The sequence below is a fragment of the Artibeus jamaicensis genome, unplaced genomic scaffold (genome assembly GCF_021234435.1).
Source record: "Artibeus jamaicensis isolate MK-2021 breed Jamaican fruit bat unplaced genomic scaffold, CSHL_Jam_final contig_1998, whole genome shotgun sequence".
Classification (NCBI taxonomy): Eukaryota; Metazoa; Chordata; class Mammalia; order Chiroptera; family Phyllostomidae; genus Artibeus; species Artibeus jamaicensis.
The window spans coordinates 508,018-531,016 of NW_026521407.1; the positions used below are offsets into that span (position 1 = coordinate 508,018).

Sequence of the window (22,999 nt, forward strand, 5' to 3'; positions counted from 1 at the left end):
AGACATAGGCCTGGTGCCTGGCTGTTTTATGAAATAAATTTGGAGATGGAGAAAGTGAGTGTGAAGCAGGACATCCCTCTTGTAACCCCAGGGACCAACACCCCCTTCCACAATACCCATTCTCCCCGAGTCCTTATTTCATCTTTTTTTTTAAACTTTTATTAGTATTTACTTTATGCTGAATTTACCCCTGGACCATAAGGTGTTGTTTCTTCTGTAATCTTTTTCTTCTGTGCAACTTCTTCTGGTTTAGGGACAGTCTGCTATTTTTCAGTACAAAAGAATGTGGCCGGGAGGGCTCCTGTGTGGGTTAGTCCGCTCACGAGCTCTGTAAGGTCTACGCTGCGTCTCTGGAGCTTTGTTTGCCGGGATGTGCTCAATTGACTAGAGAGCCTACATCTAAACCCTCAATGTTCAGCACCACCCTCTGTGTTTTTAAGCATATACAGCAAAACTCAGCACTCTTCTTTGGGTCACTAGGCCTGTGTCCGGCCCTTTTTGAGCTGAGCACGCCCACCAACTCTACTTTTGTATTGAAGGAGTGGGACACATTGCTTCTGTAAAGTGACATCTTTCAGATACGTGGAGACTTTTTGAATATGCATACTCTTGATGGCCTGGGAAGTTTCACGAGCGTTCTTAAAAGTGAACACAAAAATTTGAACCTCTTGATTTACATGATTTTGTGGGGTTTTCTGGGTCAAGTGCATAGCAAACCATTTTCAGAGGTCACCTCCGGTCACTTTAGGGAAGAGGAGCTTATTTCATCTTAAAAAAAAAAAACATAAGTAAAAACAAAACAAAAAAAGCACTCTGTACAAGGACTAGACCTGGACACCGCTGCTCCCTTCTTCCTGGGGGCAGAGCTAGGACTCAGTCGGTCTCTGAATGGATTGCTTTTGTCCTAGACGCTCCCTTTGGGTCTCTTCCCCTCCTAGGCCCAGCTTCCCTGAGTCCTTCCGTGCCAGGGATCTGGAAAGAGAGCCAGACTGGGCTGCTCCCTCAGCACAGGAGGCTGCGGCATCCACTGGACCCTAGAGTCTGCTGGGCAGGGCAGCAGTGAAGACTTCCCACTGCTCCCTCCTCTCCCTGCCAGGCTGGGTCCTTCTCAGCTACCTGGGAACTGGAATAGGAAGGAAGGCTCCTGGCATGGCGGGCTCCACCGGATGTGGTCCAAGGGCCCTCTCCCTGCGTTGTCCTGACACAGGCCCGAAGTCAGGCCCTCCGCACTCCCCGCGGTTCAGCAAGGCCTAAGCGGACTAGGCCTTTTGGCTCACACGGGCACGTTCAGGCCCAGGTACTCGGGGTTCTCTGCCGTAGGGGTCCCTTCAAAGGTGCTGGGTGGAGAGCCCCTCTCTGATGGGTCCTGGTCCCAGTAATAGAGGTTGTCAAAGGCTGGGCTGAAGGCTGGAGGAGGGTGGGGCTGTGGGGCAGCCCTGCTGCGTGGCGCCAAGTACTCGGGGTTCTCCACAGCACCCCCAAAGGTGAAAATGTCTTTGACAATCCCATTCTTCCCCGGGGAGAGAGTCTTAGGCCTTTCCAGAGTGGCACCTGCAGGTCGAGGAGGAGGCAGGGGTCCCTCTAGGGGTGAGGGGGGCTTCGGGCGAACCTCCGTCTGATTCACGTACTCTGAAAGAGCAAGAGAAGGGGGCTCGTTAGGGAAAGAAACTCATGTGTCCCAGCTACTACCTACCACGGCCCCCACAGTGGGCCCTCAGCTCAGGCCTAGAATCCATACCTGGTTGGGGGCTGCAGGTCAGGGGGGCAACATAGCCATCAGTGTCAGGGGGCAGGGGTACTGTGGGGTCCTCACTGTACCGCTGTAGAGGGCTGGAGTCAAGCACGGGGAGGCTCTGCATCCCCTTGGCTGTCCCCATTCCCAAGTCGCCGTCAAACACATCAGAGCCTGCCCCTTCTGAGGGTGCCAGTGGAGATCTGGGGGGCTCCTCCTCGGAGGGCTCAAGCCCCAGCGTCAGCTCGCCGCCGCCACTCTGGAGGTGACAGAGAAGGTCGTGATGGGGGTCACTCATGGATTTGAGATGGAGACTGAGGTGACAGGTCACAGGAGATAAACAGGTCACCTTTGGGGTACAGCACAGTCACTGTGGGGGGAGGGGGGGCGTGGGTTGGAAGGCAGTAGGAATCCTTCAGGAAAATAGCATCTCCATGAGATGTGGTGGTTGGGGTGGGGCATGGGACAAAGGGACCCTAGTCCACTGGGGTCCGGAGGGGCAACCACCCCCACCGCGGCATGACCACAGGCACCAACCCTGGTGGACGAGCTGCGGTGCCTGCGGTGGGCCGTGCTCCCAGCACCCAGGGCGGGGTCCGGGCAGAAGAATCCTTGCTGCGGCACCAGGTACTCCTCCGCGTCCACCAGGTCCCCCATGTCGTCATCCTCCAGCAGCGACCGGTAGAAGGTACTGTCCAAGGGGCTGGCAGGGCCCAAGTCCTCATTCTGGGGAGGAGGAGACAGAGTGTCGCAGCCCCGCCCCAGCCCAGTGCTCAGGAAGGCTCGGGGAGGCTCAGGACGAGATTCGATGAAAGAGGCAAGGTCTGGGCCTGGAGGCCTGGGACCCAGGAGTCAACCCCCTTCCCACCCTCTGCAGGCCAGTGCTTAGTCATAGGCAGAGATGTGGCCGGGAGATCAGTACCTGGATGACCACAAAGCGCTGGGGGTCCCTGGCCATGCGGGAGAATTCGGCCACCAGCTCCCGGAACCGAGGCCGACATTCAGAATCAATCATCCAACCTGGGGCAGGAGAAAGCTCAACGTCCCGGGGGTGGGGGGGGGCAGCCTGTGTGCTGCCCTGCCCCCTCCCCCTCCAACTAGCTCCAGTGACTAGAGTCCAAAGCCCTTAGGGGTTGAGACCAGCTACCAGGAACTTTTGAGAACCCCAGTGTTTGCCCTTTGTATTTCCCATATAAGTAAGTCTCTTTCTAGCCGGTTGTCTGGAGTTTCCCTGGACTGGTACCATGAAAGGGAAGCCAGACTCTTTTGAGGTTCCTTCGAAAGCTACCAGGACCGCCCCCCGCCAACAGCCGGCACAGCTCCACCACGCACATTTGACCATGATCATGTAGACATCGATGGTGCAGATGGGGGGCTGGGGCAGCCGTTCCCCCTTCTCCAGCAGGTCGGGGATCTCCCGGGCCGGGATCCCATCGTAAGGTTTGGCCCCAAAAGTCATCAGCTCCCACACAGTCACACCTGGGGCAGAGGTGGCAACAGAGGGAGTGTCAATGTAGGAGGCCCAGGGACTTGCCAGGATCCTGGTACCGAGGAGGGGAGGAGGGGAGGGATGCGTTGCTAACATGCAGGAGCTACCTCTAGCCTTTCCCAGGTCCCTGGGATGCGGACAGACCCCGGCAGACTGAGGCACTGCAGCCCCTCCCTTCGGCCCCACATTGTAGCCGAGGTGTCTCCATCAGTTCTCATCCTTTCACCAACATCCCCGCCGTGGACAGGACCCGCCACGGACAGGACCGTGGCTCCTTCCCTACCCTTCTCAACCCTCCCCACCACGCACCATAGCTCCACACATCACTCTGGTGGGTGAACCGTCGGCGGAGAATGGACTCCAATGCCATCCACTTGATGGGCACCTGGCGGGGCAGAGGAAATATATCTAAACTATGGGTGTGGGGGGTGGCCCTTCTCAGGGTTCTCCCAGGGCTCAGACCCCACTCCACCTTGCCGCACCCTGCTGCCCCCTCCAACCTTGCCCCCATCTGCATGGTACTCCGTCTCGTCAATGTCCAGCAGCCGGGCCAGCCCAAAGTCTGTGATCTTGACGTGGTTGGGACTCTTGACCAACACATTCCGGGCAGCCAGGTCCCTGTGCACAAGCCGCACCTCCTCCAAATAGCTCATTCCCTGGGGTTGGAGGCATCCCGGTGAAATGTGCTCTGGCCTCCCTTTCCTGGGAACCTCCCCATCCTAGCCCTGCAGGGGGACGGGACACCCACGGAGCGCAGGCCCCCAGGTACCTACCTTGGCAATCTGCACACACCAGTTCAGCAGGTCCTGGGAGCCCAGGCGCCCTCGGTGTTCCCGGACGTGGTCCAGGAGGCAGCCGTAGGGCATGAGCTGTGTCACCAGCTGCACCGTGGAGGTCAAGCAGATGCCCAGGAGGCGTGACACATACGGGGAGCCCACACCAGCCATCACATACGCTTCCTGGGGGCAAAGGCGCACACTGAGAGGGTGTGAACGACCACCACAAGCCCCACCTGCCAGACGCAGGAGGACCCTCCAGTGGATCTGACCCCACCCAGGGCAAACGGGCACCACGGGCTGGGGAGGTCAAGGGTCGAGGTGTAGGGATGGCAGGAAGTGTCTCCTCAAATCCCGGGGAAAAGGGAGCCCAGAGCCCAGACCTGCAACCAGGGGGTCCCTCCTGTATGCTCAGCCGGGCAGGGCGGAGGGGCTTACATCCAAGATTTCTTTGTTGGCTTTGGGAGATGTGTTTTCCCTCAACACTTTGATGGCCACTGGGATTTTCACGTTCTCCCCGTCGGGGATCCAGATGCCCTGGGCAGAAGAAGAGGGTGTGAGTAGGGGACGGCCCGCTAGATCCACCCGTGGCCTTCCAGAAAGTCAGTGGTTGCGTTCCCCACCCTTGGGCCCGACTGCAGTTTAGCCACAGCCTCACCATTCAGCCCCGCCTTCCACTCCCTTTCCCCTTGTTCCAGCCTCTGTGACTGCCCCATCTCTGGGCTCCCGCAACAGAACCATGGGTCACATGACACCACGGTATCCTATGGGACCACCCCCCTGACTTTGGCCCCGCCCCTGACCTTGTAGACCGTGCCGAAAGCTCCGGATCCAAGCACCTTCACCTTCCTCAGCTCTGTCTCTTTGAGGATCCGCATCTGGGCCTGGTTGGGCATAGCTCCACTAGGTGTCAGCGGCTCCACCAGCTGGGGTGAGGGGGTGACTCTGCATCAGTGCCTTGGGGGGGCTGGGCTGCAGACCCCAGGCAGGCAGGGAGGCCCTCGGGCCACCTCACCTCCGTTTCCTGCAGCAGCCTCCGCATCGTGTACTTGCGGATCTTTTGCCGCCTTCTCCTGATCAGGATGCCGGTGATTGTCCCCACGAGCATGAACAGCAGAATGCCCACCACAGCGGCAATGATAGACGTCACGGGGCTGCAGACAGGAGCCAAGGTCAGGGACTAGGGCGCAGGCTTGGGCAGAAGGGAGGAAGGGGCCCCATGGAGCCGCACGAAGGTCACTGGTGTTTGGACAGGGAATTTAGAAGGGCCCCCCACTGGCTTCTAGCCTCTCGTCTACACTTTAAAACACCTCCCTTGGCTCCCTACTGCCCCCAGGGTAGTCTCCTTGCTGGGCATTCAGAGCTCTCTGCCCACATCTCCAAATCTTCTTTGCCTTTACCCAGGATTCTCCAACTTCCTGACAAAACTCACCAATGGAGCTCGCTCACCGCAGCCCCGCCCCCAGAGGCTCTGATCGTGGTGATAGGTGGGGCCCAGGAATGCGCACCCACTGATCCTGACGTTCTAGCCAAATTTGTCACCCGTGGGGCATGATTTTCCACACCTCCCAACCACGGTGCATACTGCTACTTGTGTCTGGGCCCCCACTACTCCACGGGATCACCTTTCAAGACTCATCCCGGACAGATGGCACCACTGGGTGCTGGCCCTACAGCGCTGTCCTCCTTGCCCCCCTCCCTTGCTTTGCCAAGGGCCGGCACATTGCACACCTCTAACAAATGCTTGTTTCATGGACAAACGAGTGATCGCCTAGGGCACACTCCAGTCCTTTCCTCCCAGAGCCCTTCCCTGCACTCCCCACCGCCCAGAAACCAAGTCCGGCCCTGTGGCCCGGTGGGGAGAGGGCCTGTGCCCTCCAGGTCCAGCCCTGACCGGGACTTCTCTTTCTCCTCCCTCCCCTGTGCAGACTTAACGGCGTACCACACCAGAACCTTCAAGTAAATACATCCTAGATTTTTCCAACCCTTCCCCAATGAAGCCACTTGGTTGCCTCCTCCCTAACACAAGAGCTATACCTACCCCTCTCAACGCCTGGCTGAAATGCCACCTCCTCCATGAAGCCTCCCTGCCCCCCCATTAAGAATTCACCATCCCCTCCCATAGGGTTGCCGCCGCACTCTCTTCTCAATCTGCCTCGAGTCCCAGGGAGTTGCACACTGCCTTGTCCCTCAGGAGGCGTCCAGCTACCCCAGGGTGGGAAGGTCCTGGTGCCTTTGCCATCTTTTCCGGTCGCCCACCCCACAAGCATCCTGAGCAGGTCCTCCAGCCACTTGTTGAAGTGAATGGGAAGGAGGAGCAACAGTGGAAGGGCAGGCAGGGAAGGGACAGGTGTCGTGGTAGGAGGGCCGCCCCCCAGCAGTGTCCACCCAGGGGCCAGTGGAGGGGCGCAGGGGCAATGTGGGGCGTGCCCCAGGGACCAAGCTGACCTGGCTCTCTGCTCGGCGGGGCAGCCCTTGTCATCCAGGTCCACACAGCTGTGGGAGAGAGTGCCGTCAACACGGCTGGGAGCTGCTTCTGGGCCACTCCAGCCTCACAGCACCCCAGAGGTGGGTGTGGCTGCCTCATGGTCCCCGTTTGAAACAAAAGCAGAAACTGGACTCAAGGTTACCAGTGATCTTTCTATCACCCCACAAGGGGGCCCCCTTCTCGTCTGTGACCGCACTCCCCCTGCTCCCCTGCACCTCCTTGTGGGGGCACCCAGAGAAGCACCAAATCCAAAAGCTCAGCCATCCCCTCCGTGAATGGAGGCCAGGGGAGTAAACTGGCACAGCTTCCGCAGAGGACAGCTGGCAACACCTATTAAATGTCGGTGACCCAGCAGTCCCCCCTCAGACATGCCCTAAAAATGCCCACACCAGGGGTCACGTACAAGATGGACATGGAGCTCAAGTACCACAAACTGCAAAAAAAAAAAAAAGAGAGAGAGAGAGAAAGGAAAAGAAACAAGCTCGACCACTTCCCTGCGAACAGGGACAGGGTCGAACACCACCACATCCATGCTGCAGTGTGGGCAGCGCGGAACACGGGGCGGGGGGTCCACAGCCCCCAGAGTGTGGGGGGCGGGGACCGAGTGCAGAACAGGAGCCCAAGAGTGATCCCGTTTACAATAAAAAGATGCACACACACACATTAAAATAAAACTGACTGTATGTGAGCTGAATTATATGGACTTGCTGTTTCTTGGCCATTTTTGACCTAGAAAAACAGCAATCTTACGTGACTAGACCTGATATGAATGAACACATTTATGTGACTGTGAAGAGAAAAGCCTAGAAGGATGCACAGACCAGAGTGAATCTGCGGGTTCTCCCCAGGGAAGGGGCAGGGGATGAAAGGGCACAGTTGCTTTGTAACGTTTACACTCATATTGCTGAAAATGTTTATCGCAAGGATGTACTCATGTATTTCATGTATAACTAAGGGCAACTCTGTAAGAGAAAAAAAGAATAGCATAGATCACCAGGTTAAGGCATAAAGAAATGTTGCAAGATTCTGTTCAGTGAAGAAAAAAAAAAACATTTGCAAACATATGTATGGTGTATGATTCCATTTTGATAAAAAAAAGTTAGAATACAGGCAGAAACAACTGGAAAATAATATATATTAACATATATATTCCATGTTAGAATGCACAGGTAAAAACGATAGAGTATAATGTGTTACAATAATGTACATATGTAAGCGTGTGCACAGATAAGAATGAGAGGAAAATATTACAAATTATTAACAGTAGGGGCAGAACTGCTGGCAACATTAATTTCTATTTTAATATAAAAATTTAATTTCTATTTTAATACGCATTTTTTAGCATGTCGTGTTGTGATCGGAAAAGGAAGATGAAAAACCAAGGCACGGGGCAAGGAAAGGGAGAGGGTCCCCTTCCGTGGTGCTGCTGAGCGCCTTCTACGGAGGCTCCCGGCGCACAGCCCTCCTCCTCGCAGGGAAGCCCTCAGACTCACGAGTGGGTGCAGTTGATGGGGCACAGCTGGCAGGTGCCCTCCTCATCTGGGAACTTCCAGATGGGCATGAAGGAGAGGTCAGGTTTCACGCCACTGGGGCAGCGGGCCACACAGAAGGGAGGGTCTTTGTAGTGGGCGCAGGCCACACACTGGTCAGCCTCCTGGAGGGAGAGGGAGGGAGGGTTCGTGAGGGGCTGGCGGCAGGGTCAGGCCTCTGGGTCCCCTTCGGGCTTCCCCCTGCTCCTGAGACAGCCTAGACCCGCTGTGTCTACTGCTGCTGCTCTTCAGTCGGGTCCATCCTCCCACCCCCCTCAACCCTGCTGCACAGCTCGGACCCTGGGCTGGGGGCTTCAGCGACGAACCGGAAGCCTAGGAAAGGGACTCATCACTGAAGGCACAACAGCAGGTAATAAAGGCACCAAACACGTAGCAAGCCTTTCCCTGCTCAGACACTGTGCCAGACCAACCCTATTCTACCGTAATCTTTACTGCGACCTAATGAGGCAGGCGTGCAATTCATTTTACAAATGAGGCTGGAAGTAGGAGCTACGTTTGAATCCAAGCAGTCTGACGCCGAAGCCCACAAGTCTAACCACCTTGGCACAGCCACAGCCACCAGCACAGGCCTCCCTGAGACCTCTGTGTGCTTTTAAGGGTCTCAGGATCCACGACACAACTCACAGTCCCCAGCAGCGGGGCCTCCTTCCGCCCTCCTGCTGCCCGGGTCTGAGTGCAGGGCGCTCTGCACAGGTGTCCCACCAGAAACACTCAGCCAGGTCGCTGGCAATCTGCCCCAACCCACCGCTGCTTCCCTGCACCCGGCTCTGAGCCCACCGGCACCTCACCGATCCTGAACAGGTCGCCGAGCCATTCTGGGGCTGACACTCGGGGTGGCACGGCAGACAGTACCTGCCCTTCACGTACTCGCGGGGGAGCCTGAGAGAAGGCATGGCCGGTGAGGGAGTCAGGAAGGAGACCCCGTGCACCCCCCCAGCTGCCCCCTGCTCCGCCCCGCATACCCCTGCTGGACTCGGCACTCCTCCACGCACTCCTGGCCCCGCAGGAACTGGCTGCAGTTGACACACTGTGTGGGCCCTGGCCCCCAGCAGCGCCCATGGGCACAGAGATGGTAGCAGCCTAGACCATCAGCCACTGAAGTGAGGAAGAAGGCATCAGAGGGGACTCTTAAGGGAAGCTCAGGTCCGAGAGAACCAGGGGGAGAGGCTGGGCGGTGGCTCTGGGTTGGAGGGGTGGGTGTAGGGCCTGGGCGATGCAGGGAAAGAAAAGGGCTCTGAGGCTCCAGGAACAGAGAGGATGGGGGAGGGATGCCAACGCGGTGAGAAAGGACTCAGCTAGGAGCCACGCCAAGAGGGCAGGCCAGCCAGAGTTGTGTCAACAATGGCGCACCAGACAGGCGGCCTGCACGAGTCCCAGACTGCTGCTAGCAGGGGCCCGCGGGCACTGCTGCGCACTGGCAGGCAGGGGCGGGCAGCCCTGGGCTCCCCACCTTACCACACTCGTCCTCTGGCCGGTTAGCACTGTGGAGCAGGGCCTGGTGCGGGTTCCGAAAGAGCTGGTCCCACGGCACCGTGTGTACGAAGCAAAGGTGGGCGTTGCGGTGGACGAGGGCCAGCCCACTGCCCAGCTCCCGCAGCGAGCGCAGCCCCAGCCATTCGATGCCCAGCCCTTGCAGGGTCAGCGAGTAGGCACCACTGTGGGAGCAGGTGGACAGCACATCACTGACCCTTGCTTGGTCAGCCAAGCGCTGCTCTCACCTTCCCGGTCCCCAGCACGCAAACTCCCATAGGAAGGCTGCCACAGGAGCCCCTGGGGAACAGGAGGACCCACCATGCCCCATGCTTCTCCCAGTGTCCCCCCCCGACTCAGGCCGGGCACCCCAATCCAGGTGCTCACTCATGCAGAACTCGTCCCCGGATGACTCGCAGGTTCTGGAAGACACTGAGGTCACGCAGGGTGTCTGGCCAGGCTGAGATGTACAGGTAACCTGCAGGCACAGGGTGAGGCTAGGGTGTGGGGGCAGGGCGAGAACCCCCAGCCCCTTCGGAGCAGAACGCGGAGGCACAGCCCACCTGTGATCTCCTCCAGGGTCTCAAACACTCTGAGCTGCTCCGGCTGGAGGGGGGCGGTGTTGGAGGCGGGGTCCCTAGAAGGAGGATGAATTGAGGAGTCAGCATGGCCAGGAAGTGGGTGAGCCCGACCCCCAGGGCTGGCCCTCCCTCCCCACCATCTTTTCTATCAGTAGCTTCACCTAAACCCTTTGCTCAAGCCTGGCTGTTCCCATCCCAAGCTACAGAGCCCATGCCCTGTTTTGGTAAGTCCATTGAAACAGTGTTTATATATCCTCTCATCTAGGAATTCTACTTCTGGGACCCTGAGGCACGTACAAGGCAGAACCGTTAGAAAGAGTGAAAACTGGAAACGACCTAAACACCTGCCAGCACGTAGGGGAGCTCCTGAGTGGGCTCCGACCTCTGCGGACTACAGGCAAAAACCTAACATCCAGCAGTGCCTAGTATGTGCCAGGCGCTGTTCCAAGAGCTTGTGCACATGGGCTCATTCAACCTTCGCAACACTTCATGAGGCTGGGACTACATTTGCCCCCATTTAAAACATAAGGAAACTAAGGCACAGTAAGGTCCCGTGACCACTAAGTGGGAGAGCTGGGTTTCAAACCCAGACCATCTGGCTCCCAGGCCTGGGCCCAGGGCTGCTCCTCTTTGCTGCTGCCACCTGCCCCACAGCTGTTGAAAGGAGGACAAACCGTCACAACCAGCTCCCCAAAGCAAGAAGCCGGCGACACTCACAACAGGCTCCTGTTTCCGAAAACCAACCCCCCCAGCAGAGCTACTGTGTTCCTCTGTGCGTGTCTGTGTGCGTATAGATGGTCTGGAAGAAGACGCACCTGTGAACAGGGGCCTCCTTCGGAAAGGGGAATAACAGAGGTGGGAGAAGTCCTGAGAGGAATTTCCTCCTTCCTTTTGAAATTCAACTCACACACAATACATCGCATCGATTTTTATGACGCAGTTGGATGAGCTTTGGCAAATGCACCCACTCATGGATGCTTCCGCCACCCCAGTGGATATACAGAACATTGCCATCACCCCAGAAGTGTCCCCTGTGTCGCTGTCCAGTCCTCCCGCCAAGGGCAACCACCATTCCGAACCCTGTCACCAGGGCGGTTTCTGCAGCCTCGCACACAGGGCGTCCCACAGTGTGGGCCCCTGTCCGGCTGATTTTGCTTGGCCTGTTCTGCAGACTCATGGTGTGCACACCAGTTTCTTTCTTTCTTTCTGTTGCTGAGAATGTCACTGTACAGGTCGACCGTCATCTATCCTTTCATTCCCCTCTCGATAGACATTTGTGTTATTTCCAGTTTGGGACCATTACCAATGAAGCTACCAGTATGAACTCAAGGAGAATGCAACTTTAGCTGGATGGCTTGACCACCACACAAGTGCCTGTTGACGGCCGGTGTGTCATCTATGCAAATAACACCCCTCCCAGAAGACCCTGGCCCCTCTGGTCTCCCGCCATCCCCGCCCCAGGGCTGCCACTTCTGGGTGTTCAGGAACCAGTGACACCCTGATACCGCCTCAGGCCCTCATGTCCACCCTGACCTCTGAGCACCCTTACCCCTCAAAGCTCTCTGGCAGAAACGCCAGGCTCCCAAAGATCTTCTTGCAGCCAGCAAACTCCTGGATGTTGGCACTGGTGACCGCCCGCACCTCTCGCAGGTGCTCCACGCCCAGACCGTAGCACACTGTGGGGAGGGGCGGGGTGGGGGCAGGGAGTGAAGGGCCGTCTCGGCCCCACACCAAGCACTGATCAGCCCTCCACGGAGCACCGGGGACTCAAACTCCTGGGTCCTGTCCACAGTCCCTTCCTAGGGCCACATGCCCCTTCCCCACACTGGCAAGATAATGAGGAGCTTGTGGGGCTGATCTGGGGGTGCAGACAGTGAGAGACCAGGACTGAGTTTCAGGGGCCTCTGAGGAAGAGTGGGACAGGGGGCGAGGCCAGGCTGGGTGTGCAGGGGGGTCAGTGGCAGTGGGTACCTCGAGCACAGGGCTTGCTGCATTTCTCACACCGCTGTGTTCCGTCCTCAGCTGTCACCTCTTGGTTGTTCACGGGACAGACCAGGGTGCAGGATCCCACGTCCGTTGACAGATAGTTGTCTGAGGAGACCAGGATTGTGTCCACGGGCCCCAGCCCCCCCCACACCACCACGAGCAGGGTCGAGTGCCCAGGCAGTGCACAGTAAGAGTGACACCAGCCAGCACCGAAACGCCCCTGCACTAGGTCTGCGCATTTAACCTTCATTCACTCTGCACAACGAACCTACACAATAGAAGACACTGTGCGATTCCCATTGTGCCGACAGGGGAACCAAAGCACAGTTTCATGTAAACCAGCCAAGGTCACTGTGCTAGTGAGGGGAGGAGCCAGGATGTGAGCTCATTCAAACTTTCTAACCACCTCATGAGATTGGGACTGATTGTACCCTTTTTAGAGACGAGGGAACTGAGACGTAGTAGGGTCACATGACCAGTAGTGGGGGAGCCAGGTTTCAAACCCCGGTGGTTTGGCTCCCAAGCCCAAGCTCTTACTCCTAACTCTGCTGCTGCCACCTGCTCCACGGCTGTTAAGAGAACGAGGCAGCTTGACCAGAACCACCACGACCAGCTCTCCACAGCAAGGGGCGGCCAACACTCTCAACAGGCTCCCATTTCCATGAACCAACCTCCCCAGCAAAATGACAAAAACCGTGTTTCTCCCTGGCACTCACAGGGACAGGTGGTCACACAGCTGGCACCGAAGGTGTAACGGCCCTCGGGGTTGGGCATGGACTCAAAGGTGTCCGTGTTGTAGGTGACCAGGGCTGGGCAGTGCAACTCACAGATGCCACTGTGGTTGAAGTGGAGGCAGGCCTGGGGGGGGACAGGCAGTTGGGGGTTACGGGGCTGTTTTCTCCTGCTGCGCCAGGGGCGATGGGGTAGTACGGGGTGGGATGCCCCCTCCCTTGCTCCCCAGAGGGTGGGCCCAGCGAGCACGCACCAGGCAGTCAGAGTGTTTGGGGCCCGTGCAGCCGGCAGCACACTGCTCGTGGCAGCAGTCGGTGGCCCGCCGGCCCTTACAGCGGGCACAGCCACCGGCACACACAGTCCGGGTCACTGTCGGGCAAAGGGCAGGGTGAGGGCTGGATGGCGCCCGGGCACTGGGCCTCCCCCAGCATCACCCTCCGGGGGGAGACTCTCTGGAAAACACACTGGGGACTGGAACCCCCCCTCCCACGTCACTTTTATTCCACCCAGCCGGGCCCCAGGCCCTGTGCCTCCTGCAGACTCACGGCTCTGACAGTCCCTGGAGCTTTCTCCCCAGCAGTATTCACAGGGTGGAGAGCAGGGCGGGCCTGGGGACAGCACAGAGAGACAGTGAGAAAGACGGAGTCCAGGAGGCAGACTGCGCAGTGAGGGAGAGACCCAGGCAAGCAAGGGGAGCTCCAAAAACAGATGCAGTCAAGAAACAAGGGGCCCGGGCTGGTGTGGCTCAGTGGATTGGGTGCAGACCTGTGAACCAAAGGGTCAAATTGGTTCGATTCCCAACCAGGCCCGTTGCAGGCCAGGTCCCCAGGAGGGGGCGCACCAGAGGCAACCACACACTGATGTTTCTCTCTCCTTCCCTTCCCCTCTCGCTAAAAATAAATAAAATCTTTTTTTTTTTTTTTTTAAAGAAAAGACAGAGGGCCAGAGAGATAAAGAGACAGAAGAAAGGACCAAGAAAAAGGAACCAGGTGGTGTTAGTGCAAGGGTTGGGGGTGTGACCAGGAGCTGTGGAGGGGGGCGGGTCTGAGGAAGAAGAGGCTGCAGGCAGGGAAGAGGGTGGCTTACAGGCCCGGGAGTGGTTGGTGTCCATCACCGTGAGGGCCAGCTGGTTGTTCTTGTGGAAGATGTCCGTCCACAAAATCGTGTCCTGGTGGCAGAGCTGGGGGTTCCGCTGGATCAGGACCCCTCCTTTCAGGATCTCTGTGGGATGGGCAGCAAACAGAGGCGTTCTCCCCTGTTGGTTTCTACACCCCCACCACCTTCTTAAACACACCCTGGGGCCCCAGGGAACAGAAAGGCACCTTCAGCATCTTTAGCTCTACCTACACCACCCCCACCCCACGCACACACGAACAGGGAGGAGCGGCTTGTCCCTGTCAGGGCCCAGAGGCCCAGGTCGCCCTCTCCTGCCCTCCCCCCTCTATTCAGCACACTCCGCTTGTTGGTTACAGGACAGACTCTGCAGTGTGAAGCCCAGCCTCGGCGCTACCAGGCTGTGGGACCTTCAGCTAGTCACTGACCCCTGTGAACCTGTTTCCTTGTCTGTGAAACAAGAACAACGTCCCTACTTCCCCTTCCAGGTTACAGCACGACCTAAACAGAACCACACATGCAAAGCCCAGGGCGCACGGGGTCCAGGGCGCACGGGGTCCAGGACCCCCACCCGCGCCAGGGCCACCATGTACAGGCACACGGTTGTTCGCTGCGTGTGTGCGCTCAGCCTCGAGGTGGGCAAACCCCCCCCCACCATCCTAACTACCCCACTCTGTGGGCTGGAACAAGCTGCGACTCCCTGGGAAGAAGGGAAATCTTTTTAAAATCTTCACAAGGGCACCCGCCCTGGTGCCACCTGCATCCAACCAGAAGGGATGCGGGTTCGGATCCTTGTGAAGCATGGCCCTGGTCCGCTCTCAGTAACCAGGTTTCAAAGATAATGACGACCACCTGTGAGGCTTCGCAGCTGCAGCTCCCGCAGCCCCCCTGGGGCAGCCCCTGTAGCAGGGGTGGCGCTGTGTGGCAGGTCTCCATTGTCCAGCACGGCCAGGGCATACTTGTCCTCGAAGAGCTGGGTGCCCCGTATGATCCTCAGCCTCTGCAGTGGGACTTGTCTCACCTGGTTGTGAGCGATGAGCACGTAGCCCTGCACCTCCTGGACATCCTGGGGGCGCACAGGTGGGGTGGGGCTGAGGAGGCCTGGGCCCTGGGACACTGCCACCCTCCAAGGCTCCCTGGGGTTACCCAGTACTTGAGGATCCTGGGCAAGGCCCCATGCACTGAGCAGCCCTGCTTGCTTCCTGCGTGAAATGGAAATGAAGGCTCCTCCCCTCCCCCACCAGATTCCTGCATGATCAAGAAAGATAATGGTGGGGGGAGCCCTCTGCACCTGTGAGTTTCTCCATCGGTAACTGGACAAGATTGCATCTGAGCACTGCATGCACGACTCCCCTCCAGGGCATCAGGGAAAGAGCCCTGCGGGCTGGTGTCCACTCTCTCAGGGCCCTTTCACATACATTTCCCATTTTAGCTTCGAAATGGGCCTCCCCGGGAAGTCAAACATGCCTATTTCTCCCAAAATGCAGATAAGGAAACCCAGGCCCAGAGAAGCCGAGATGCTAGGCCACATTCACAGGGTGTGTTGTGGCAGAACTGGCTCTGGAACCCACATCTCCCGGCAGGCCTTTCGTGACTCCAGGTGGGAGAGGGACAGTGGCTGAGCCGCTGGACAGGGGAAAGTGGTCGGGTTGGCAAGACAGCAAAAATTTAGCAAGAGAACGGACAGATTCCACCTAGAGAGGTCCACAGCCAGCCACACTAGAGAGGGAATCACCAGGTCTTGCACTGGGACAGGCAGGGGTTAGACAGCAGAGAGGACTTCTGGTTGAGGACCCACAAGGGGAGACACAGGCGTCTTCCACCAGCCACCTGTAAGCACAGGGGTCAGCCCAGCCGCAGGCAGGGACTGGCTGGGGTGGGGTGCCCACGGATCTCACCTGGAGGAAGTGGAGGCTGGCATTGGCAGGCAGGTAGGTGAGCTCCAGGTTGCCCTGCACCACCTGACAGCCCTGGTAGAGGTGGCGGAGCATGTCCAGGTGGGTCTCGGGACTGGCCGGGAGGCGCAGCTTCATGTCCGTGCCCGTGCACACTGGCAGGAGGGAGGGGGCAGGTCAGGGGCGGCTCCGACCTGGCTGCCTCCCCCACGCTCGCTCCCCAGAGTCAGGCTGTCTTGGACAGCAAGGGCCCCCTCCCCCATGTCCCATGCACCCGCAGAAGGTGCAACAGCAAAAGAAGGTTTGTGAGTTTGGGAAGAGGAGGCAGATCAGGGGAGAGGCTCCTTCCGACTCAGCCCACCCTGAGCACCCAGCGGGGGCCTCGGGGTGCCAGCCCCAGGGAGCCTGCCCGCCCAGTTCAGGGGGTTGGCCTGCAAAGAAAGGCTCTCTTTGTCCCAAAGCCACGACTCAGGGCCAACGGGTAAAAAATCCCCCAAGAGAGGTGATGACGAATCATGAACCCTCTGGATATCCCCTTGCCCTCTCCCAAGCAAACAAACTTGGGGTATTCTCCCCACCCCATTCCAATACCACCCACATGCCAACCTCCCGGCAAGAAACATCCACCCTCACAATGCCACCCAGGATGTGGGGGAAGGAGGGTCAGCTAGAGTCATAGCGGGGGCATGGAGACCACCAGAGACCTGGCCACTGCAGGGACCTCCGGAATTCCCCCAGGCACAGACACGGAGCATCAGACCCCAGTTACGGGCATCTGGGTCCAGGCTGCAGATTCCGGGCCGTACTGACGCCTCCTCCAAAGGCTCCTACTCTGGCACCTCACCCCTGCCACCTCCTCAGGGCAAGACTCCAGAAGCAGCTGGCAGAATCTGTGCCACGAAACTCCTGCCACAGGAGCACTGCGTCAACCCTGTACACCTGCCCAGAGCCAACTATCAGCCAAGGGACCCCAAGGTGGACGGCCCCCAGGCCCACCTAGACCCCGGTGGGTGCCCCTGAGACCACGAGTACCCACGAAGCCCCAAAATATAGGATGGGTAACCCCCCCTGGTGAGGGGCGCTGGGGGCAGCAACTGGCACAATGCCGGCCAGCAGGGGGGAGATTAAAGTGTCCAGTTGAACTTGTTTTTCTGCTCCAGTGAGAAGATGAATCACCTGGTGTGTCTTGCCCAGGAGGGTGTGCCATGGAGGAGGTGGGCGGAGGGCACCCCCAGGTACACAGGCACACAGGTGCCTGAGCCGCCCGACGCCTGCTGGCCCCCCCCTCCGCCTCCCACGGACTGCGCGTAGATTCAGGGAGCTGACCTCCTGCTCTCTCAGTAGGACTGGAGGTCAGATCCTGAGGGGGTGGGAAATAAAAGCTCCCCCCTCATGGCTGGGGAAAAGCTTGTGGAGCCAGCCCAGCCAGAGTTGTGTCCTGGAGCTCCTAGTGACACACGCAGTGGGTCTCTGTCCCCACCAGTCTGGACAGATAGGGAAGGAAGCAAACAGGGAGGAAGGGGAGGGCCCAGAAATAGAAGCAAGGGTCCATTCCTCCCCCCACTACCCCAGACTCCCAAAAGAAACAGGAGCTGGGGGTGGCAGGCCAAGCCCAAAATAACGTCCACCCGCTGCCAGGACCTCCCCCTCCGCAGCTTCAGCTGCTTTGTAGGCACAGCTGTCTCCAGGCCCAGACCCCAAGGCCCTGGCCCAAGCCCGGGAAAGGGACCAGTGGAGCCGGGGCAGGGGCTGTCTCCACCCCCTGCGGCCCTGTGAGCTTCCAAAGGACACCAGCTGCGGCAGCCAGGCAATAGGAAAACAACAACAATGGAACACTGGCGGCAGCTGAATTAAGTGAGGGCCTACTGTGCGCCCAGCAGGCACTCTGGGAGCCACATCCTGCAGAGGCTGCGGCTGAGACCTCTACTTTGCAAAAAAGGGAACTGAGGCTGACAGGGGTTCGTCTCCCCAGGTGATAAAGCCTGTGAGGAGCAGGCTTTGAACTCACGTCTGTCTGACTTTAGATTCCACATTTCTTCCACTGGTCCTAACCGCACGCACAGACTCACCCCACACCCCACACAAACGTAAACACACACCAACTCTACGATGCCACAGAACAACATCACAGGCGCTGGGCCGGCCGGGCAGGAGGAGCAGCAAGAGTGGTAGCCCCGCCCCACGAGAGAATTTGTTTGTGGCCCATTTGAGTTTGATTAAGACTTTTTAAGTGTTTGCAACAGGTGGTAAAATTGGTGGCCGGAGACCCACTCCCCAGGAGCAGGAGGCTTGGGCGTTAATCCCCGAACCAAACCAACACAACAGGAAGCCAAGAAGGCCTTCTTGGGGCCTCCCCGACCTCCCCCTCTCTCCCCTTCCCCTTCTACCTCCTCCTACCTCCCATCTCCTCGCCAGTTCCCCCCTCCGCAGTCCCTGCCTTTGGTCCCCATATCTGCCCTGCCCCATTGATTTTCTTGGGTGGGGGTGGGCAGGAGGTCTCGTTCTACGCAGGAGAGTTAAGCTCTGTGTTTCCAGGACACCTGCTCCTCCTTAGGAGCCACAGTTAGGGCAGGGCACCCCGTGAGCACTTGGGTGTTTGCTGGATGGGTGGGTGGGTGGATGGAAGGACGGATGAATGAATGAAGTCCAATCAAGAGTCTCCAGCCCTGGCTGCTATGGCTCAGTGGACTAAGCACCAGCCTGTGAACTCAAATGGTTGCCAGTTCAATTCCCAGTCAGGGCACACACACTTGGGTTTTGGCCATGTTCTGAATTGGGAGCGTGTGAGAGGCAAACACAGTCAATGTTTCTTTCCCTCTTTCTCCTCGCCCCCTCCTAAAAATAAATAAATTATTAAAAATAAAAATAAAAGAGTCTTCACACCAAAAGGAACCAGCTGAGATCACAGTGTCCATCCCACAGCTGAGAGACTGGCCACAGTCCCTCGCTCAGGTCCCTCCAACTCGGGGTGCTCTCAACAGGGTTCTCTAACCCCCACCAGCCTCCAGGCCCAGCAGCTGCTTCTCTCGCTCACCAGCACGAAAGCCCATCCTTCTTTTGGTTTCCATGAACACTACCTGCAACCCCAAAGCTCGCCCACCCACCACATACCTGGGGTTATCAGGCAGATGGGGGCCTGGACTCAAAGTCATCAGACCAGGACACAGCTGGGCCACTCACTCTGTGACCTTCAGCAAGTCCTGGACCTCCAGGGTGGGGGCCAAATCAGGTTCACCTCTATGCACAGCAGTGCCTGTGACCTAATAGGCACTCGGTGAACATTGACTGACCTGAACTTGGCTATAGGAGAAAATAATAAAACAATAATAACTCTTCCTTTCTGCAGAGAAGTTAAATGAGATAATGAATCCAAACGCAGTCTGTAAACATGACTAGGCTTTGTAAACAGAGCTCGGGCAACACAAACATTGGCTATGACTCTCCTCCTTGGGAAAGAGCACACCCCTCCCCCTACTTCCACTCTCTGCCCAGGGGTAGACGGGAAAGGTGGCCTAGCAAAAGATGGACATGTCACCCCAGAGGAGCTTCCCACAGGCAGAGGGCAGGGTCTCTTTCTAGATCATTTCAACAGCCAGGGGCAGGCATAACTACCTGTGTCCTATATCAGCTTCCCCAGCCCCAGTCCCAGCCCCAGTCCCACACTGGTCCCTCCTGCTTCTAATCCAGCTGTGTCCTTCCCTACATCCCTGCAGGTCCCATGGCCTCGACCCCACACCTCCCCTCAGTCCCCTGCCGTTCCAGGAGGCCCCAAGGAAGAAGGCAGACACCAGGTGGACAGGGAGAGATAACTCCAAAGCCAAGAGGCGACCTGGGAGTGTCCCTCTCAGCCCCACTTCCTATAGCCTAGATGAGGAAGGTCACTCATTCACCTGAATCAGAGAGTAGTACCTCTACCCCAGTCTGAGTACCTGGCTGCCCCTGAGGCTTTGCTCAACCCATTTCTGTTCAATAGAGTCAGACTGATCAACTCTCAGTAACTCCTCATTGGAGTTCAAAAAAATGCCCCCGACTACTCCTGGGTGGTTGGGAAGCCTTCGATAAGTCACTTCATTTCTTTGAACTTCAGTCTTCCCCTCGGTGCAGTCATGTCTCAGGATTGTTGCACAGATTACATGAAATTGCCCGTGGACAAGAACCTGGCATATGGGAAGCAGGCTGCACATTTTTTAAAAGTTGAGAGAAGTTCGCACAGCGGGAGTACGGGTAATTCCCAACCAAGAGAAAAGAAAGAGGGCTTTCTGTTTGGAATGCCATGTGCTTTCTCTTTTTGCATTGGACCCTGTCTTTCCAAAGGTTTTCTTGGGAATATTAATATGAGGTTACTTCCCCTAAGTACAGTAAAAAGAAGGGAAGAGAGTGTTGGGAGAACCATACACGAGTTAAACATGAGCTCTGCGAGACAAAAAGGACGTGTTCGCTGCACTTCAAACCTGGACCTCTAACGGAGGGTCTCAGCAAAATCCTGGGGCTTCTCCCACCTCCCCTGCCCCCCTTCCTCCCCCAGCGTTCAGTCCTGCAATGTAATGGGGTGGCTGGAGGCAGCTGGGCCGTGTGCTGCCATTTTAACCGTGTTCCCTGCATGACACGCCCCGCATTTCTCTGCACCCAGCAGTGCAGGTTGAGAAATGAGGAAGACCTGGGGACCGACCCCTCAGCCCCAGCACAGCAGCACCCAGCCCCTCCCCACCTGCTCAACTCTCAGGCCCAGGTGCGGAGGACGGCAGCTCGGCCCAGCCTAGCCTCACCCTTCTCAGCACAAGGTCAGGGGCAAAGATGCCGGCCTGGGTAACAGGGAGGGAAAGGATAAGCTCAAAGGACGGGAGCCTCCTTCCTCAGATAGAAGGCAGGCTGGGGCCACCTCCCCCTGTTTACAGGGGAGCTGGCCCGACACCTTGAGGGAGTTCCTTCAGAGGGCAGAGTTCAGCTGAGTCCCCAAGTCAGCAAAGAGAGACTGCTTAGCAACACAAAGCCCAGACACACAGACCACACAGCTCAAGAGCACCCCGGCAGACAGGCCCCTCTCGGCCCAGCAACACGGTGACAGAAGGGCCCTCTGGCACCAGACCAGATGACAGGCACCCCTTCTCCAGACTCCGGGACCTACGGAGACCACCCACGTCCCCCACAACTCTCTCCCTGTGTCCTCCCCACGACCTGGTGACGGGGAGGGGGGGGGAAGCTGTGTCTCCCACTGTTCCAGGCAGATTAACAGTGGTTTCAAGTGTGCAGTTGGGGGTCGCACTGCCTGGGGTCCGATCTGGGTCTGGATCCACCACTTACTTGCTGCTACTTAACTGACCGCTTCAAGCCCAGGTTTTCACCCGGGGCCTGGGAACACGGGTGGGACTCCTCTCACGGGGTGGTTCTGAGGGTTAAAGGGGGCGCGCATGCAAAACACCATGTGCAGCGCCTGGCACGGAGTACATTTCCAGGTTTCGTCATTATCGCGGAGACAGACGGACGGATGGAGCAGCACGCTGCCCTCCCCTTTCACTCTTCCCCGAACGCAGGGTGCGGCAAAAGCCGGGACAACCCGGCCCTCTGCGTACAGATCAGGGCATGCGGTCCCCGATCCTTCGCCCCCACCCCAGCCCGCAACTGCCCCCGGAGCCCCTCCTGCAGAACCCTCCCACTTCGGGCCCCAGACCGGGAAGCCCACCGCGCCGCCCATGCTCTCCCGGAGCCACAAAGCACGCCGTCCCCACTGGGCCCTCCAGAAAGTTGTTCAAAACAAACGCCTCCCCACCCCACTCCCGCAGCCCAGACTCCCGCGGGAGGCGGCCCCGCGGTCCGACTGGTCACCCTCGCCTCCCGGCTCCCGCTGGGCAGGTGGCTCCCCCCCCACCCCCTCCACACCCGATCTTGCCCGAAACAGGAGTAACTGAACCCAAACGGCCGAGGAGGGGCGGGAGCGGGGAGGGGGGAGGCCGGAGCTGGAGGGACCCCCAAGGAACCCAGCCCAGTCCAGTCCGGAGGCGGAGGCTGCCAACTGGAAAGGCCTGCAGGAGCTCCAGGGGGCTCAGGAAGGGGGGACGCGCGCGCGCCGCGCAGGGAACCCTCTGAGGGAAACTTTCTCCGCAGTCTCGGAGAACCCCTCTGACAAGTCCCCGCGGCCGTCGCGGAGCCCGGAAAGCGCCGGTCCCTTGAATGGGACGCCGAGAGGCGCTGGGGCGCCGCTGCCCGGCCCCCGCCCCGCCTTCTCCTGCCCCCTCCCCGCCGGCTCCGAGCGCCCGGACTGCCCGAAACTCCGGGTCGGGAAGCCCGCGCGGCCCCCTGCGCCCCGCCGGCCCGGGGGTGTCGCCGGGGGTCCCAGGCTGCGGGGGCGCGTCGCGGCTCCCCGCCCTGCCCGCCCCAGGCTCACCTTGGGTGTCTGCGGCTCCGGGGGGCAGGAGGGCGAGGAGGAGCCCCCAGCGGTACCAGGCCGCCAGCTCCATTGTCCTCACCGCGGCCCCGGCCCCATGGCTCCGGCGGGACCAGGCTGGAGGGGCGGCGGGCCGGGGGGGCGAGCGCGGGGCGCCGGAAGGGCTGCCCGCGAAGGGGCGGGCGGCCGCCTCGGGGGCTCCTGCGGGCGCGGCGCGCGACGGGGGAACCTCAGCGCCGCAACTTCATTCCTGCACTTCCTCGAGGCAGGCCGCCGCCTCCGCCTCCTCCTGTGACGGGAGCCAGCGCGCTCGCGGCTCGCCCCCCGCCCCCACCCCCTCCAACCGCATTCCAGCGAGTCCCTGGGAGTGGCGGCCCGGCTTCACTTTCTCGCTCTGTCCGCGCAGGCCTGGGGTGCGTCCCGCCCCGCGCGCGCCCGCCCCGGGGTGCCCGCCGCCGCCGCCGCGGCCACCCGTTTCCGCGCGCGGGGCGCCTAGAAGCGGGGCGGGCGGGGGCGCCCCTCCCCCGGGGGCCGCGGGGTGGGGGCGGGGGGCAAATGCCAACTTCTTTCAAGTCGCAGGTTTTATCGTAAACATTCCCGAAGAGTTTGCGTCCTACTCCATCAAGTGCCAGTTGGTCTTAATATCAGATAATGGCTCTCCCACCGCATCCCCAAGTAAAATTGATAGGCAAGGAGGGGCGTGCGTCGTGTTGAACTCGGGGCTTCCAGGACTCCCTGGCACGCCTTCTCGAGTCTTTGAGGCGTCTGATCCATCGTGAAAAGCATGGTTTTAAGAGAGTCTACA

The 22,999-nt window shown here is 59.0% G+C and overlaps 1 protein-coding gene across 2 annotated transcripts; it reads right to left on the reverse strand.

Moving 5' to 3' along the window:
- Positions 1-621: 621 nt before the first annotated feature.
- On the reverse strand, positions 622-22,591 carry ERBB2 (erb-b2 receptor tyrosine kinase 2). Of its 2 annotated transcripts, none has more exons than XM_037140579.2 (27): positions 22,195-22,591; positions 15,816-15,967; positions 14,770-14,983; positions 13,891-14,025; positions 13,350-13,412; positions 13,058-13,173; positions 12,789-12,930; positions 12,058-12,177; positions 11,636-11,762; positions 10,069-10,142; positions 9,893-9,983; positions 9,491-9,690; positions 8,998-9,130; positions 8,824-8,914; positions 7,979-8,139; positions 6,446-6,493; positions 5,013-5,151; positions 4,801-4,923; positions 4,436-4,534; positions 3,995-4,180; positions 3,722-3,877; positions 3,531-3,606; positions 3,065-3,211; positions 2,655-2,752; positions 2,270-2,458; positions 1,739-1,991; positions 622-1,629 (listed from the first exon to the last, which is right to left on the reverse strand). In XM_037140579.2, exons 1-27 carry the CDS (start codon positions 22,265-22,267, stop codon positions 1,274-1,276), a joined length of 3,762 nt encoding a protein of 1,253 aa, XP_036996474.2. In that variant the 5' UTR covers positions 22,268-22,591; the 3' UTR covers positions 622-1,273. The 2 variants fall into 2 exon arrangements, with proteins under 2 accessions (XP_036996474.2, XP_036996473.2); XM_037140578.2 differs by lacking the exon at positions 22,195-22,591 and adding an exon at positions 16,517-16,671.
- Positions 22,592-22,999: the final 408 nt, after the last annotated feature.

What these genes read in the sequence shown, in the direction of transcription:
- ERBB2 (XM_037140579.2), bottom strand. Translation starts at nt 22,267, where the DNA reads ATGGAGCTGGCGGCCTGGTACCGCTGGGGGCTCCTCCTCGCCCTCCTG. An exon ending in CTGTGTGACCACCTGTCCCT is followed by an intron (nt 12,178 to 12,788) that starts GTGAGTGCCAGG and finishes TGGTCTCCTCAG; the next exon opens with ACAACTATCTGTCAACGGAC. An exon ending in ACCGCAGCTCGTCCACCAGG is followed by an intron (nt 1,992 to 2,269) that starts GTTGGTGCCTGT and finishes TGTCACCTCCAG; the next exon opens with AGTGGCGGCGGCGAGCTGAC.